Below are 19305 nucleotides of genomic sequence, written 5' to 3'. Positions count from 1 at the left end.
CAATATAATTTTTTATAAAAATATATATTTCATAATGTATATACAATTTTTTTGTATAGTGAAAAAACTGAAAAATATGGTTAAGAATTGGTAATATGGCTGTAAAAAGTCACAAATCGGACAAATATAGCTAAAATCAGCCAATTTTTATTTATTTGACGTGTGATAGAGTAAGTTTTTCTACACTTTAAAGCATCAAACAATACTAGTATCTGCTAATATGTACTACCCAAAAACTCACTGATGTAAAATCACAATTATTAAAAAATTCACAAGAATTTTTGTTAATACTGTTTAATTTTTAAGTTCAAAGTCCGATTGATAATACTAAATTCAAAACTCAATTATAAATCATTTTTATAAATTATAATTTAAAAATTAAGCAGTATTAAGGAAAATTCTCATGAATTTTTCTTAATACTACTTAATTCTAATTTAACTAATTTAGTATTAAGGTTTTAATTTAAAAATTAAGCAGTATCAAGGAAAATTCTTGCGAATTTTTCTTAATACTGCTTAATTCTAATTTAACTAATTTAGTATTAAGGTTTTAATTTAAAAATTAAGCAGTATCAAGGAAAATTCTTGCGAATTTTTCTTAATACTGCTTAATTCTAATTTAACTAATTTAGTATTAAGGCTTTAATTTAAAAATTAAGCAGTATCAAGGAAAATTCTTGCGAATTTTTCTTAATACTGCTTAATTCTAATTTAACTAATTTAGTATTAAGGCTTTAATTTAAAAATTAAGCAGTATCAAGGAAAATTCTTGCGAATTTTTCTTAATACTGCTTATTGTGCTTAATTCTAATTTAACTAATTTAGTATTAAGGCTTTAATTTTAAAATTAAGCAGTATCAAGGAAAATTCTTGCGAATTTTTCTTAATACTGCTTATATCTGCCAATTCGTGAAATTAGCCAAACATAAAGATTTGCATATTTTAACAAGAATTATGTTTCACAAGCTTAAATTGTATGTGTTACATAATCAGATGATCTAAATCTATCAAAAAATAAAAAAAAATTTTTAACGTTTATTCAAAAATAACAATGGCAACTACTTTCTTTTTCAATCACTTTTCAATCACTTTTCAATCAGATTTTTGTTAGGTGACTTAGAAAAGTTTATAGGCATATACAGCAGGTTTTTTTTAATCAGTAAGTAAGAAAACAAATATTAATAATTTTTATTAATAAGAAAAATCTTTTTTCATTTATTTTTAACCTTATTTCCTTCTTTTTTTTAGTAAAAATATATACAAAATAAAAATGTAAGTTATGATTTAGAGTTTTTGAGATGTTTTTTTTTTGTTTTTTACTATACTAATTTTATTCTACTTGTTAATTACTTTTTAAAATTGATTTTATTAATTTATTCAATTTAAAACAGAAATGGCAAATAAAAACTTGTTAAGTAAAGTAAAAAGAGCCCAATAATACCTGTAAAGATCATCTTTTGGTAAGAATTATAATTTTAAAAATTTTTGTGTCAGAGTTTTATTCAATTAACAAAATCGTTAATATCTCGGCGTACATGTATGCTAAACACATATATTTATATTCATATGAAAGCCCAGAATCTACTCTACCTGAACGAAGAAAGATTATTCAAATCGAATTACTAGATGTGAAGATATTAACGATCAAAGTCAAAGGTTAAAAATAAATATATTGAACGTAATTATTCAGCAACATGTGATCCAATTCATATGATATTTGGTTTATGGATAGCTCTTGATTACCTCTTTCTAATGAATATAAATTCATTCGTCTAGCACACATATACGTTAAGTTATTCAATATTTTGTCATGACAATTATATTTAAATTTTTTAATTTTAATGATATTATTAAAAAAATCAAAAAATAATATAATCAAATCAATTTTATTTATATCAGCGGTGTGAATCTATCATTTTCATGTAAATTGTATTAGCATTTTCTTAATAAAGTTAGTTTTTTGAATATAAAAACTTAATTCCATAAATCAGTCCATATGTTAATTCTAATTTAACTAATTTAGTAGTATTAAGGCTTTAATTTAAAAATTAAGCAGTATCAAGGAAAATTCTTGCGAATTTTTCTTAATACTGCTTAATTCTAATTTAACTAATTTAATATTAAAGCTTTAATTTAAAAATTAAGCAGTATCAAAGAAAATTCTCACAAATTTTTCTTAATTCTAATTTAGCTAATTTAGTATTAAGGCTTTAATTTAAAAATTAAGTAGTATTAAGAAAAATTTTTACAAATTTTCTTATTAAAAAAAGAACTTTTAAATTACTAATTAAACTTTAAAAACAATCTGTATAATTTAAATTTTAAAAAAAATACTTCTGCTTTTTAATTTTCGCATTTCTACATTTAACCAATTAAAATTCAGCTGATCACCGATCACATGCATTAATAACACGTTATTGTTTATTTTTTGTTTATTTTTTCAAAAATATTCTTTTCTCTTCTTTTTTTTTTAGAAAAAAAAAGACAATAAAAATGAATACCAAAATTATTTTAACATATAATAATAAAAATTAAATAAAAAACTTATTTTGATAATATATAATATATATATTTGTACCAAACTACTAGTTATACAAAAAGTGATATGCACGTATATCAATTAACAATTACTTTCACTAATATCTCTCTGGAATTGTAATGGTGAATTTTAACTAAACAACTATATGTACACCGTTTTATGTTTTTATTTTTATATTAATAATATTATATGTTAACATATATTAATTATATTTTTTTTTTACTTTTATGTATTTTATTTAATTTTTTTAATATATTACTAACATTACTACTATCGTTTTATTACATTTTTATATCTAACTAATATATTAATAATATTACTAACTTTTTATTATTTCTTTTTTATATTTAAAATAATGATAATATTACTAATTAAATTTCTTTTTTTTACTAACCTTTTATTATTCCTTTTTTATATTTAAAATAATGATAATATTACTAATTAAATTTCTTTTTTTTTACGAACCTTTTATTATTCCTTTTTTATATTTAAAATAATGATAATATTACTAATTAAATTTCTTTTTTTTTTGTTTATATTTTGCTAATATTATTTTTTTTACAAATAGTATATTATTTTATACTAGTTTTTTATTTATATTATTTATAAAAAAATATTTGTATATTTAATATTATTTAATAAAAATTTTATTGATTATAAATGCATTTTAAATTCTGTTCGCAAATATAAAATATACGATTTAATTGAATAATATATACTATTTATCAGTACAAAATATGCAGTTTAAACTGGAAAAAAGTACTGTTTATCAGTATAAAATATACGGTTTATCCTGGAAAAGTATACTGTTCGCAATATAAAATATAAAACAATATACTGTTTATTGGTATAAAACATACGGTTTTTCTACTGTTTACAAGTATAAAACATACGGGTGAAACTGGAAAAATATACTGTATGCAAACCGTATATATGATACGGTGTGCAGAATACCGAATATATACAGTATGTGAAAATACTGTAATTATACGGTAATAATACTATAAATATACTGTTCGCAAAATACGAAAATACAGTATACTAACCGTATATATATTTTTTATAGGGCAGACAATTATAGTTTTTTTTTTAAAAAAAAGTTTCAAAAAAAATAAATAAAATCTCATTTCTTTTCAAATCATCGAGGACTACGCTCTAAAACATACATCTTACAATAAAACATTGCACCACATGATGTATCCTATTTAACCACTGAATTTTTGTTAACATAAAACTCCAAGCCTGTATGCTTGTATTGATAAAAACAAAAAAAAATCTGATAACTATAAAAAAAAAAAAATACAGAAACTAAAAACTATAAATAATATAGCCCGTCCTTCTGGAAAAGTCTTGTAGTTACAACAACTTACAACAAAAACTCTTTTCCCTTGATCTTTCAGGGTCTGCAAGGTAGGAAGGTAGGTGTAGTGGAAAAATCTTACTACACTATGGTGACTGCCACATATCGTGACGTTTTTTTGAGTGTCTGATTTCTATTTGTCACACCTACCCATTGGGTGTTATATGTGTCACTATAAACGTATCTATTAAACGTATCTATATACTGTAGCGTTTAAACAATTTGCGTACACTTTCAAACGCAACACAATTGTAAAGCGATCACGTGTTTGTGCATATAGAATAGGATCAACATTTATTTATATATGTACGTGATAAAGTGTATGCAAATTGTTTAAATGCATCTATATAGTGGCATCTTATTTCTTGCGCCACACTGCCACTCTCAGCCGTCTTTAAAGGTCGAAAATTACTCAGACTTTTTCACATGCCCATCTTCTTATTTCATAACAAAATTTGCAAAGAACGCTATTGTACTGGCGCTTTATACTCTCAAAAGAAATGTGAAAGTGAAAAAAAAGACAAGTAAATATTAGATTTAATTTTACTAATGATCGACAAGAAAGATTGTATTTTTATAATTTAGTGATACCATCAACATTTTGGACGCTATAACGGTTCCTATTGCCTAATTAGATATATCTGGAACTAAAACCTGAAAATTGGTATCTGCATTTTGCATAGAGAACATAGTAAACATATAGTGTATGGTTGGCTATTTATTTTTATTTATTTTATTACTAAAAGAGTGTTAAAACCCAGGCTATTACAAATAGAAGAAAAAAAGAATTCAAAAATGCTTAGAACTAATATATGTGTATAGACCTTTGTTCGTCATCCCCTACGGGACCCCACTCTTCGATCTGTACTCTTTGATAAAGTAGGACTACGCTAAAAAATCAAATGGGAACCATAAAAAAACCATCCGAGAGACTAGCGGCTATCTAAAAAAAAGAAAGTTAAAGGGCGGCTAATATAGTCTAACTTTATCTACAGTATGTGCAATCAAAATATAAAAATTAAGATCCGTATTTTCCTTTCAACCACGGTTGCCACCTGTGAATACTGTAAGAGGTGGAATGATTCACACTATTTTAAGTTGTGTTATACATATGATAACGAAAAAAAGAACCGAAAATGTAGATTAAACTACTAGGTAAATGTAAAAACTCCAAATAAAAGAGTACTAATATATATAAATGAATAATTAAACTGTCTTAGAACTTGAAGGTCCTGGTACCAGGGAGTCATTGGTAATATCTGGTGAAGGACGTAGTCTTTTCATGTTATGATCCTGAAATGAGAAATAATGATTCTCGTTATTAATATTATCACGCTTGTTGGGCCGATATTCGACCTCTGCTGTATCATCTGATACATCAATATAATGATGCGTAGGAAATCGGATAGCCCCTTGAGTTCGGAGATTATTTTTCTTGAGACCCTTGTTATGATTTTTATCTAACGTGGTATTACTAAAACCCGAATTGTGATTTTCTAGTCTTCTGGCCAAATAACTAGGTGTGCGTTCGTGAAAATGAAATGATGCATCTGTTAAGGATTTAATAGTATTAACACGAGCATTATAATGCTTGAAGGTAGTTCCATGGTATGCTGCCTCTTTCGTTAAAGCGTCCTCTTTTAATTTTTCCATTCTTCGTAATTGAGATTTTTCTACTATATATGATGGTACGTAATTTTCTACTACTCCTGAACGGTATATTGGAGTTCTTGCTATATATTTCCCTTTAGCGTTGTAACGTGAGGTACTACTCTCTGATGGATAATAAGATTCATCAACGTTATACATATAAGTGAACCATTCTCTAGATCCAGGAACCACATAACGATCGTTCACAAAAATCGGATCCTTTGGTATAATATCATGATATTTTTTAGGTATGAATACATCCGAAATTGGATTGTAATTCTCTGGTGGTGCAGAAGGACCAGTAGATGATGAAGCTTGAGTGAGTTTCGTCATGATTTGTTGCTTGTGGTTAAAATCCGTAGCGAAGTAAGGAACCAAGAACAAATAATCGTTAGCGTTCGGGATTGAATCACATTGTTTGTATGATAAGTGTCGAATAGGAGCTTTAATCTTTTGAGATTTCATGAATAGAAAATGATGTCTGCGTGCAGTCGCTAAATAGTCCTGGTTAGTGACCTTATGATTAGGCGGTAGACGCATTTTATTAAAAACACGACGGCAAGAGCGCTTGAAACGTATATCTTGTTGTTTTTGTGTACGTAAATTAGGAGACCAACTGTGTTCGAATTTGGCGAGACATTTTCGATACATGTGTCTTTTGCCTTTATTGAAAGTTGTAGAGGGATCTCTAGCATGAATATTGCTGTTATACAAAATACCCAGTCGTCTAGAGGTAATACGTTTTGATTTACCATTAAGCCATCTGTAATATAATAAATTGGCATGAGATGATTTGTCATTAAAGAAATCTGTAGGAATATCATCCGATTTGGATTCATGTTTCTTTTTAATATTTTTAAAACAATGTAATTGTGAGAAGGTATGTTGATGCATAACGCATGAGCGTCTATTGTGCGACATGACGAAAGGAGTAGGGATACTACATGGTGTGTCATTATGAAAATGTTCACGATTATTAATATAGGGGCAAGGAATATAAATGCCAAAGTGAAAACGACGTTTCTTATAGGTGAAATTAAAAAATGTTTTTGTAGAATAATTTCGATTAGAAGTACTAGTAACACGTGATCTTATTATTTTAATTCTATCCAATAATTTGTTACGTAAGAAATTAAAATATTTGTCTTGTATTCGACGTGGAATGACTCTTTGTGAGGTGAAAAAATGCGTAAGTATGCAGCTGATTTGATATTTGTCATTGGGGAACGAACTTGTGTTATTATAACTAATCGGTTTAGTTTTCATATGATAATCATTTGTGTGTATCTTCAAATGAATTTCATTGGTGTTTTGATTATGATCAGCAAGCTCAAAAAAGAAACTCCTAGAGCGCCGAATTTCGTAGATCTTGTTATATCCAGATCGTTTTGGCGTAGTCACGTGAAATTTTTTCAGGGAGACCAGCAAAGTATTTTTTTTCCCAACGATGGGTAATTTTTCTGAGGGAGGCGCAGTATCCAAAGGTGGTATAGGATTAATGTTCTCGACTATGGGTAAATTTTCTGAAAGAGGCGCAGTATCCAAAGGTGGTATAGGATTAATATTCTCGACTATGGGTAAATTTTCTAAGAGAGGCACAGTATCCAAAGGTGGTATAGGATTAATGTTCTCGACTATGGGTAAATTATCTGAGAGAGGCGCAGTATCCAAAGGTGGCATAGGATTAATCTCCTGTATGGGAGTTAAAGGAGTGTCGTCAACAAAAGGTTTGTCATTTTTGAGTACGCTGATTACTTCTATTTCAGCGTTTAAATTAGCCTGTAATAGCTGTTGAAAGTAGACTTCGTCGTCATATATATATTCCGTTTTGTTGTCTTCAAAATGAAGAGTTGAATACGTATAAGGATAAATATCATCGATATCAAGAGAAAGAATATCCTTAGCAGAAAGTAATGCTGGTCGCTCAGTATTATATAATATATCTGCTGAGTTATTATCAGGTGGTGTAAAGTCACCGAGTTGAACATAAGAACGTTGTGAAGTGGAAGACCAGTCTATTTCGATAGAAGGTGTAGAAGACATATTCCTTTATAATATAGGATATAAGAAGAACTAAAAACCTCGTATAAGACAGAGGCGCCCGTTTAGACCTCTCACCCTTTGGCGTTTCAAATAGAAACTAAAAAAAACTAAACTTCGCAAAATTACTGCGGAAAACTGACAAAACTAAAAAAAGGGGAAAGAGTTTTTTTTTTCTGTATGGTTGGCTATGTATGTAGGGTATGGTTAAACATCACATATAAAGGTATCACGTGACCATACGTGGTACAGAATAGAATGGTCTAGGCCTTTCCTTATTTGGTAATAAACAATGTAGATCTGTATGGAACGCGTGTGAAATTTTGCATACCCTACATACATAGGTAGAGCTCCGCACGGGTCGGGTCGGGTCAGGTAATTTGTCTGACCTGAACCGAAAAATTTTTATCAGGTCAGGTCAGGTCGGGTAACCTGCTCTGACCCGACCTGACCCGTCTGACCTGAAAGTATTCAGGTCATTTTTCTATAAAATAATATGAAAAAATGCCATTTTGGCGATTTTTTTCATAAAAGAAGTGGAAAAAAATGCTGTTTCAGCATTTTTCCATTAAATAATATGAAAAAATGCCGCTTTGGCGATTTTTTTCATAAAAGAAGTGAAAAAAAAATGCCGTTTTGGCATTTTACATAAAATAATATGAAAAAACGCCGTTTTGGCGATTTTTTTCATAAAAGAAGTGAAAAAAAAATGCCAAAACGGCATTTTTCCATAAGATAAATGAAAAAATGCCACTTTGGCGATGTTTTCATAAAAGAAGTGAAAAAAATGCCATTTCGGCATTTTTCCATTAAATAATATGGAAAAATGCCGTTTTGGCGATTTTTTTCATAAAAGAAGTGGAAAAAAAATGCTGTTTCAGCATTTTTCCATTAAATAATATGAAAAAATGCCGCTTTGGCGATTTTTTTCATAAAAGAAGTGGGAAAAAATGCCGTTTCGGCATTTTTCCATTAAATAATATGAAAAAACGCCATTTTGGCGATTTTTTTCATAAAGAAGTGGGGAAAAAATGCCGTTTCAGCATTTTTCCATTAAATAATATGAAAAAAGCCGCTTTGGCGATTTTTTTCATAAAAGAAGTGAAAAAAAATGCCAAACCGGCATTTTTCCATAAAATAATATGAAAAAACGCCGTTTTGGCGATTTTTTTTCATAAAAGAAGTGAAAAAAAAATGCCAAACCGGCATTTTTTTCATAAAAGAAGTGAAAAAAATGCCGAAACGGCATTTTTCCATAAAATAATATGAAAAAACGCCATTTTGGCGATTTTTTTCATAAAAGTGAAAAAAATGCCGAAATGGCATTTTTCCATAAAATAAAATGAAAAACGCCATTTCGGCGTATTTGTTTATAAAAAACAATGCCGAAATGGCGTTTTTTTCATAAGGTAACATGAAAAACCGCCGTTTCAGAGTATAAACATTTTTTTTGAGCTAAAGTATTCGGGTTAACAGGTCAATTGGGTCGGGTCAAGTAACCCGACCTGATACCGGGTCACGAATTTGACAACCTGACCTGAATATTTCGGGTCAACCCAACGGGTCACCCGAATTGACCCTTACCCGTGCGGAGCTCTATACATAGGTATCCATACACTACATGTTATTGTAACACCCTACACAAACTACTATATATACTCGAATAAAGGCGTTTAATTGCATTTAACTCCAATAAAATTATTTAGTAATGGCTCAAAGTACTCAAAGTAACAATGAAGGTAAAAGCATATAATATGAATATAGGTATCTAATACAAATTGAGATTGCTCTAAAATTTTTTTCAAACCAAATTTGCAACATAATGAAACTAGTTTCAAAATTTAAGAAAGATAAAAGTAAGAAAATTATTTAACAGCTTGTAAATTATAAACATGTAATTTAAATATTTTAAACTATTTCTAAAAATTATTTACTATATTAGCTCGTAAGTAATAGGTTATCTTATAATCGGAATGATAATTAAATTACTTACTTCTATTATTATTTTATATAACCAAATAATTTATTTTATTATTATTATAGTTGGTAAGTTAATGACTATATTTTTTATTGCATTTTACATGATATTTTAAATAACTAAATCTTCCATTAATATAATTGTTTAATAATTATGGTACTAATATTATAGAAAGTAAGTATTTAATTATATATTAATTTAAAAGTATTTATATATAATTTAGACTAATAATATTTATTTGAATAATTAGATTGTAAGTTACTGTATATACTTAATTTTTATATACAATAATTATAATATTTTTATCTAATTGATTATAATTACTTTACTTTATAAATTAATTTATAATGCTACAGGGTGTAAGTTATTTACTTAATCTATTATTTTATATAATATATACATATAATTTAAACTAACTAAATTCTTTATATAAAAAATATTCAAATATTTTAGATCGTAAGTAATTCTATTATATTATATAATATTTATATATAATTTAAACTAATTAAATTCTTTATTTAAAAAATTATATAGGGAGTATGTTATTTATTCAATTCTATTGTATTTATATAATATTTAAATATAATTTAAACTAACTGAATTCTTTATTTAAAAAATTATTCAAATATTTTAGGTAGTAAGTAATTCTATTATATTTATATAGTATTTACATATGATTTAAACTAAATAAATTCTTTATTTAAAAAATTATTCAAATATTTTAGATCGTAAGTAATTCTATTATGTTTTATATAATATTTACATATAATTTAAACTAACTAAATTCTTTATTAAATAATTATTTTGTAATTTCTTTTAGTTGGTAAGTTATAAGTTATTTATATAATTCTATTATATTTATATAATATTTACATATAATTTAAACTAACTAAATTCTTTATTAAAAAATCATTTAAAATATTTTAGCTTGTAAGTAATTCTATTATATTTATATAATATTTACATATGATTTAAACTAATTAAATTTTTTATTAAATAATTATTTTGTAATTTCTTTTAGTTGGTAAGTTATAAGTTATTTATATTCTATTATATTTATATAATATTTATATATAATTCTTTTTTTAAAAAATATTCAAATATTTAGATCGTAAGTAATTCTATTATGTTTATATAATATTTTCATAAATTTAAACTAACTAAATTCTTTATTTAAAAAATTATATAGAGAGTATGTTATTTATTTAATTCTATTGTATTTACTGTATATAATATTATAATTTAAACTAAATTCTTTATTTAAATAATTATATTGTAATTTCTATTAGTTGGTAGGTTATAAGTTACTTATTTAATTCTAATATATTTATATAATATTTGCATATAAACTAACTAAATTCTTTATTTAAAAAATTATTCAAATATTTAAGATAGTAAGTAATTCTATTATATTTATATAATATTTAAATATAATTTAAACTAACTAAATTCCTTATTTAAAAAATTATATAGGGAGTATGTTATTTATTTAATTCTATTGTATTTATATAATGTTTACATATAATTTAAATTAACTAAATTCTTTATTTGAAAATTATTTATTTAATAATATAGGGAGTATGTTATTTTATTTAATTCTATTGTATTTATATAATATTTATTTATTATTTAAATTAACTAAATTCTTTATTTAAAAAATTATATAGGGAGTAGTATGTTATTTATTTAATTCTATTGTATTTATATAATATTTATATAATTTAAACTAAATTTTTCATTTAAATAATTATTTTGTAATTTTTTTAGTTGGTAAGTTATAAGTTGTTTATTTAATTCTACTATATTTATATAATATTTATATATAATTTAAACTAAATAAATTCTTTATTTAAAAAATTATTCAAATATTTTAGATCGTAAGTAATTCTATTATGTATTATATAATATTTACATATAATTTAAACTAACTAAATTCTTTATTAAAAAATCATTTAAAATATTTTAGCCTGTAAGTAATTCTATTATATTTATATAATATTTACATATAATTTAAACTAACTAAATTCTTTATTAAATAATTATTTTGTAATTTCTTTTAGTTGGTAAGTTATAAGTTATTTATATAATATTTTCATATAATTTAACTAAATTATTATTTAAACAATTGTTTTGCAATTTTTTTAGCTGGTAAGTTATAAGTTATTTATCTAATTCTATTATATTTATATAATATTTACACTAACTAAATTCTTTATTAAAAAATTATTCAAGAACGTAAGTAATTCTATATTTATATAATATTTACATATAATTTAAACTAACTAAATTCTTTATTTAAAAAATTATTCAAATATTTTAGCTTGTAAGTAATTCTATTATATTTATATAATATTTACATATAATTTAAACTAACTAAATTCTTTATTAAATAATTATTTTGTAATTTCTTTTAGTTGGTAAGTTATAAGTTATTTATATAATTCTATTATATTTATATAATATTTACATGTAATTTAAACTAATTAAATTTTTTATTTAAAAAAATCATTTAAAATATTTTAGCCTGTAAGTAATTATATTATATTTACATAATATTATGTATAATTCAAACTAAAAAATTATTTAAAAAATTATTTAAAATATTTTAGCCTGTAAGTATTGTATTATTTTAATTATATTTTTTATATTTAATTTATTATAATTATATAATATTTACTCATAATAATTAAATTTTTTTAAATATTTTGATAATTATTTTAGTTGGTAAGTTATACTAAGTTATTATATACTATTTATTTAAAACTAATTATTCATTATATTAAATCTTATAATTTTATTTAGAGTAAGTTATAATTAATATTATTTAATATTTAAATTTTTAATTGTAAATTTTATTTTAGATTTAAATTTTTAATATAATTTCATTTTTATATTTAAAGATTTGGTACTAGTGGAAGTGAAATTGTGGATCAATTTATTTCTAAAAATAACTTAAAATGGGTTCCTTATAATAAATTTGAAAATATTGAATATCTTGATAAAGGAGGATTTGGTACTATATATAAAGCTAGATATAATAGTATCGAAGTAATTTTTAAATATTTTGATTATCTTAATAATTCAGATGGAAGTTTAAATGAATTTTTAAATGAAGTATGTTTAGATATTATTATTTTTTTTAATATTATAATTTGTTTATATTAATTAATTAAATATTATTTTTTTTATAGTGGAAAATTATTAATTCACGTAGAATGATTAGAGTATATGGATTTACAAAAGATCCAGATACTTTGAATTATGTATTAATAATAGAGTATACAAATAAGGGTAGTTTAAAAAGATGTTTAACAGAAATAACAAAAAATTGGAAACAAAAATTATTTAATTTATATCAGATTATTAAGGGTCTTAATGATATTCATGAAAAAGATCTTATTCATCATAACTTTCATAATGGTAATATTTTATGTAACAAATTTGAAGAAGACATATACGGAATTTTTATTAGTGATTATTTAGGATTATATCAACTTGCAAAATCTTTTTTAAAAGAAAATGCTATTTATGGAGTTTTACCATTTATAGCACCCGAAATTTTAAGAGGTCAATCTTATACTCAAGCTAGTGATATATATAGTTTTTCTATAATTATGTGGGAATTTACATCTGAAATTCCACCATTTAATGATAAAGCACATGATCTTCAACTTGCTTCAGGTATTTGTATAGGTGGACGTCCTGAAATTATTGAAAATACTCCACAATGTTATATAGATTTAATGGAAAAATGCTGGGATGAAGATCCATTAAAAAGACCATCTTCTAAAGAAATTTTAAATATCATTGAAAATTGGATTTTTCTTCCTGATAATAAAAAAATTGAAGATATTAATGAAGAATTAAAAAGCAATATTATGGAATTTATAAATGCACCAATTGAGTATAATAATCTTATTGTAAAATCTCATCCAAAAGCATGCTATACAAGTCATTTACTCGATTTTACCAGTGAAGAATTAAATGAAATTCTAAAAGATTCTCAAGGATTTTTGGATCAAAAATATCTAATTTCTCAAAATGAAATAAAATGGGTTTCATATTCACAAATTAAAAGTTTAATAAAAATGGCAGCAGGAGGATTTGGCATTATTTATAAAGCTTTAATTAAAGGAGACGTTGTTGCTCTAAAAAAAGTTTTAAATTCTCAAGAACCAAACAAATATTTTTTAAATGAGGTAATTAATTTTCAAAATTTGTTTTTTTTTAAAATATTTAATACTAATTTAAACGATAAAATTTTAGTTAAAATCACTTTATCAATGTTATGATAGTAAATTTGAATATATTATTAAATGTCATGGTATCACAAAAGATCCTATAACAAAAGAATATATGTTTATAATGAAATTTGCAAATGGAGGAGATTTACATAATTATTTACAAGAAAATTTTGCAGAGATTACATGGAAGAAAAAATTGCACATTTTGTGGCGAATTTCAGATGGGTTTTTATAATTTATTTAGTAATGATTTTAAAATTATTTAAGTATAATTTTATTAATCACCAATTTTTTATTTTAGACTTCAAACTATTCATGAAAAAGATTTTATACATCGAGATTTTCATAGCGGAAACATATTGGTTGAAATAATTGAAAATGATTCATGTAAAATAGATCAATATCTAATTGGAGATTTAGGATTATCACAGCCCGCAAATGACATTCCACATGATAGCAGTATATATGGAGTAATACCTTATTATATTGCACCAGAAATATTTAAAGGTGTCAAATTTTCTAAATCATCTGATATTTATTGTATGGGCATGATTATGTGGGAATTGACAACTGGTTGTAAACCTTTTGATAATATTGAACATGATGTTGATTTAATTTATAAAATTATTGATGGGAAACGACCTAATATTACTGACGACACTCCTGAAGATTTTGCTAATTTAATGAAAAAATGTTGGAATCCTAATCCTGAAAAAAGACCTTCAGCAGCGGATGTTTGTAAAATTTTTAATTCTTGGTCAAATATGGGAATGGATGCCGAATATTTTAATCAAGCTGAAGAAATAAGATTAGAATTAATAAAATCAAAAATGCTTGGACCAGATTTTAATGAAAAACCTCATCCAAAAGCAATTTATACAAGCAGATCAATAACGTTTAATACGAAACCAAGTATGTAAAAATTATTTTTTTTATAAATTTGGACAATATTTACAACATTTTAACATTTAATAATTATTATTATCTTAGATAATAAACTAATTGAAGAATCAATCAACAATAAAGGTATTAAGTTATTTTTTAATCAGTACGTAAAGGAATTTATTAATTACTTTGTTTTTTTTTCTTTAGAATATATTACAAAAGAATATGAGTTTGATATAAATGAAATTTGAAGGTACAATTAAAAGTTTTCTATTATTGCTTTCAATAATTGCTTTGGTAAGATTTCAGAAGTAATCCAATAAATTCAAGGAAACAAGATGCAACTGAAGATTTTACTAAATAAATTTTTATCATTTTTATTCTATTTTATTTTATATTTTTTCTTTTTTTAAAAAATAGGAATGCATATTCATTACAGAAACATCAAATTTTTAAACAACGTTGATACTACGCCAAAATCACATGATTAAGCCGTTGTTTTGTGCGTCGTTATTGAACGTCATACGACGCGTTGCAAAGGTAAGAAAATGCGTTGCCACTGTGCTTTTTTAATTTACTGTAAAATCGCTTTCACTATACTTATTTATTATTGTGAATATACAGTCAATGTGCAATTTTTTAATATTTATAACACTGTAGACATACTTTAATTACATATATTTAATAAAATGAACAATGCTATATTACCAACATTGCGACACTAATAACTACATATTAAATTATACATTATTAAGTATTAATATTCAAACGAGGAGATTCGAAAAAGGTGGACCTATAAAAAGAAAAATAAAAAATAAAGTTTTGAAGTCAAGTTGACTTCAAAATTGTCCTATTGAACCTAACACTTAGGACTGAACCTACAAAAAAATATATACGTTAATATCATTAAAAAAAATAAATGTTGAAAATGGATTAAAAGAGGCCAAATCTTACCAAAATTTCACATATCTAAAAGTCTGACCATCTAAAAATTTTTCGATAATTCAACAACAACAGCCAATTTATGATATATACGATATGATTAAAAAATAGAAGCATGAATCTTACAAAACTTAAAAAAAAGTTCGTCTTTTTTAAAATAGTTTTTGAAAGTTTTCGAAAACTTACTCAGGTTTCAGTAGAGCTGAGTTCCTATAAAATTAAAGAAAATGCTTAAAGAATGTTTTTTTAAATAGTTTTCAAAGCTATTTCCCAGGATTCTGCCAGTGGTTAAATCAGACTACGAAAAAAAATAATTAATATAATTTTTTTGAAAACAAGCTTTTGAAAGTGATTTAAAACTTACTAAGGAATCCGCCCATAAAGCAAAAAATTGAAGCTGGAGTTCCTACAAAATAGAAAATAAATAAATTTTTTCAAAAAATAAAAAATTATTGATTCGATGACCTAGTACCAGAGTATTTAGTTCAGAGCTGGATTCCTAAAAAAAGAAAGGATGAACAAAATGTTAGTCAATAAACATTTCATTAAAATAAAAACTAAAGAAAAACCCACATGCAAAATTCCAAATGTCTGAGCCGGTCTAAAAATAAAAAAAACAATAAAACATTAGTAAAATTTTGGTAAAATAATAGAGTCATTAAGTGATCGTGATGTAAATTTTTCTTTTATTTCTTTGTTTTAGCTTTCGGACATGTTAGATTTAGGTAGGGAGGAAAGGGTTCTTTTTAATATATCTCTTTTAACAAAATATTTTTCTAAATTTCATTTATTCTTTTTTTTTAGACAGGTCAGATTGTGAAACGCAATTTTGATTTGGAGTTTTGTTTTCTGTAATTCAACAGTAAAATAATAAAAAAAAGTGCTAACTCCATTTTCACAGGAAAGCCTTCAAAATGAAAATGAAACCTAAAAAAAGAAAGATGTTAATAATGTTAACAGTAAAGAAACAGGAAAAAAAGAAACATCCACCTGGTTGTTTTCCAGTTTGATTTTCCATATTCTCGGTAAACTTATTTTTTTTCTTCTTGGGAAATTGTTTTCTTGGAATTTTTGTGTTTCTAAAGTTAACGAAAGGGGGAAAGGGAAGTATGAAAGAGAGGGAGAAAAAGTTTTGATAAAAAAGTTAAAAAAAAAAGTTTAAGTTTCTAAAGTTAACGAAAGGGGGAAAGGGAAGTATGAAAGAGAGGGAGAAAAAGTTTTGATAAAAAAGTTAAAAAAAAAGTTTAAGTTAAAAAAGAGATCATCGAATATTAATAATATTTACGTAACACAATTTTCACAAAATGTTTGATCGAAATTCCAGTTTGATATGATCACTGTGTTGTTTTTTTTTCTGAAGGGTAACTTTATTAGTGATAGTCTAGATGTATATTTAGTATAGAATTTTCTTTACTTCTATATACACATTAATTACATATTGTACTACACTTCGTTCAATAAAATAAATCATTAAAAGCATTATATTTTCAATACTAATATGAAAAAAATAGCTATTATTCCAAGTTATTATTAAAAAAAAAATTTATTTAAAAGTTTCATGAAGTTTAATTTTTTTTTTTTTTTGACTTCATATTACTTCGTATTACTCCATAAAAAAAACACATCGATATAAAACATATATAATATGGTACATGTTGACTGTATAACGTCTAGCTTGGATAATTTTTAATAGAAATAAACAAATAATTCATTGATTTTTGTTGGTATCATAGACGATGAGATGAATTAATGATCTGCAAACTGCAGTTTGATTTTATTAAAGACTAAGCTTTTTTAAGCTTTTAAAATTTTTTTTTCGTTATCTTTCTCTTTCCTATTATAATTCTTTCTCCTATTTTTTTCTTTTATTTTTCTCACCCTTCCCTCATTCTTTCCTTTCCCTTTCCCTTGTTTTTTCTTTTACTTTTTTTTTAGTAGCTGCTTTGAATCTCCTTGGACATAGATTCCTAAATTTCTCTTTAATACCTTTTTTTTTTTACTTTTTTAATGAATAAATTATTAAAGTTTCATTTTTTTTCTTTTTGTAAATTTGTTTCATTTGTTTTTTTAATAGTCTTCAAATATTTAGACGTGTGGGATTTTGGTTCTTTAACAAAGCATATACTGGTGTTTTAGTTTTTTAGGCAGCTTCATTAGGATCTTTGGACACGCAGATTACGGCATATTTTTTTTATATTCTTAAACTCTTTATTTAACAAAACATTAATTTAACAATTTTGTTTAAACACTAATTTTCTTTTTTTTTTTAGATTTTTCTTTATTCTTTTGGATGCATGGGAATTTGAAGCTTTGAATTCAGTAACTTGCATATTTTTTGGTGTGTTTCTTATTATCTTTTATTTCAAGTTTAATGAAACTTACTTTTTGATGAAACTTATAATGTTTTGTTGTTTTCTCTTATTTCATAAGCAACCAGTTTTCGGACACTAGGTGACTGGCTCTTTGGTCTTTTTGGATATCTTTGGACGTGAATTTTGAAAGTCATTTAACTTCTTTTCTTTAATTTTTTCTTTTAATGAATCGTACTAATATTCATCTTTCTTTTTTAGATTGTTGATTCTTCAACTCTTTGGACTTGGTGTAATAATTAACTGACTTGAGGTTAGAATCATAGGCTTGCTCACCAGCTGGCAAAGTGTATGAAATTTCTTTTAAATCATAAAGAAAGCCTTGCTAAAGTCATCTTTAGTGTAGGTCTAGTAATACATTGCCTTAATTGAGCGTGGCTACGAAGTTTATGATTCTATAATGTTTTTGTTTAATGCATGTATAAAAGTCTCTGTACAAGTCATTTTATAATAAATGTTATATTTATTTCATTGTAATATCAAATTTACATAAAATTGTTAAATCAATTTTTCTGTATATTTTACATTTAGATTATGTACATTTAATGTTTAAACTACATATAAAAGATGGTTAAATTATGTTTAAATTAATAAAATAATTCATATATTCAGTAAACATTCCTAATGATTATTTGACGATAATATTACACCATTTTAATACTGTTTCAACATTATCACTATGCAATTACAACTATTATAATTACGTTTTTGACATTCTGAAATTTATTAATATAAAAATAGTTCACCGTTTTATAACATTGAAAAATTTAAATTCACAGTATCATTACAACATGTCTAACAACACTGTTGCAGCATCGTGAGTGTATTGTAACTTTGCATTAATGTAAAATGCATTGTCACATTATTACAACCATGATGTTACATCATAGTGAAAGCGTTGTCTTAAAATCATAAGTTTCTGCTATGTTAAAGTTAGTAACAATGTTAACACAGAAAGAAACTTTGTAATCATGTTCTGATTTTATTAAGTTATTTATTTATTTTCTTTTTTTATATATTATTACAATTACTATTTATTGAAATAAAGATTATAATTACGTCTAAATTGTAAATATTCTCACTAGTTGCTATAATTTTAACATCATATTATTTACTACATAAAAAAATGTATAACTAAGTAATAAAGTTATAACTTTTCGGAAAAACTATTTATGTACCAAACCTGTACACGTGAATGTACATAGTATCCTTTCTCTAATGCGAACCAATTTATGATAATAAAATTATAAAAAACTTTTTGTATTGAATATGATTATTTCTGACGAAATAAATTATCG

At 24.4% G+C, this 19305-nt stretch overlaps 4 protein-coding genes across 4 annotated transcripts; 2 read left to right on the top strand and 2 right to left on the bottom strand.

The window, feature by feature from the left end:
* Positions 1–5105: 5105 nt before the first annotated feature.
* On the bottom strand, positions 5106–7592 carry OCT59_011535 (uncharacterized protein; the record flags this gene model as incomplete). The annotated part of the gene is made up of 2 exons (XM_066133804.1): positions 5106–6392; positions 6972–7592. The coding sequence occupies 2 exons, from the start codon at positions 7590–7592 to the stop codon at positions 5106–5108; spliced, it is 1908 nt and encodes a 635-aa protein (XP_065989128.1).
* Positions 7593–13181: 5589 nt separating this feature from the next.
* Positions 13182–14046, top strand: OCT59_011534 (uncharacterized protein; the record flags this gene model as incomplete). Its single annotated transcript, XM_025317834.2, has 2 exons — positions 13182–13766; positions 13834–14046. 2 exons carry the CDS (start codon positions 13182–13184, stop codon positions 14044–14046), a joined length of 798 nt encoding a protein of 265 aa, XP_025177522.2.
* A 529-nt stretch (positions 14047–14575) lies between these two features.
* OCT59_011533 (uncharacterized protein) lies at positions 14576–14947 on the top strand (the record flags this gene model as incomplete). The annotated part of the gene is made up of 3 exons (XM_066133803.1): positions 14576–14723; positions 14802–14837; positions 14904–14947. 3 exons carry the CDS (start codon positions 14576–14578, stop codon positions 14945–14947), a joined length of 228 nt encoding a protein of 75 aa, XP_065989127.1.
* An 884-nt stretch (positions 14948–15831) lies between these two features.
* On the bottom strand, positions 15832–16656 carry OCT59_011532 (uncharacterized protein; the record flags this gene model as incomplete). The annotated part of the gene is made up of 6 exons (XM_066133802.1): positions 15832–15936; positions 16003–16044; positions 16111–16137; positions 16212–16239; positions 16538–16565; positions 16629–16656. The coding sequence occupies 6 exons, from the start codon at positions 16654–16656 to the stop codon at positions 15832–15834; spliced, it is 258 nt and encodes an 85-aa protein (XP_065989126.1).
* Positions 16657–19305: the final 2649 nt, after the last annotated feature.

Source organism: Rhizophagus irregularis, chromosome 2, assembly GCF_026210795.1.
Source record: "Rhizophagus irregularis chromosome 2, complete sequence".
NCBI lineage: Eukaryota > Fungi > Glomeromycota > Glomeromycetes > Glomerales > Glomeraceae > Rhizophagus > Rhizophagus irregularis.
The sequence above is the reverse complement of the archived record's forward strand: the minus strand, read 5'-3'. Positions and strand labels throughout refer to the sequence as shown.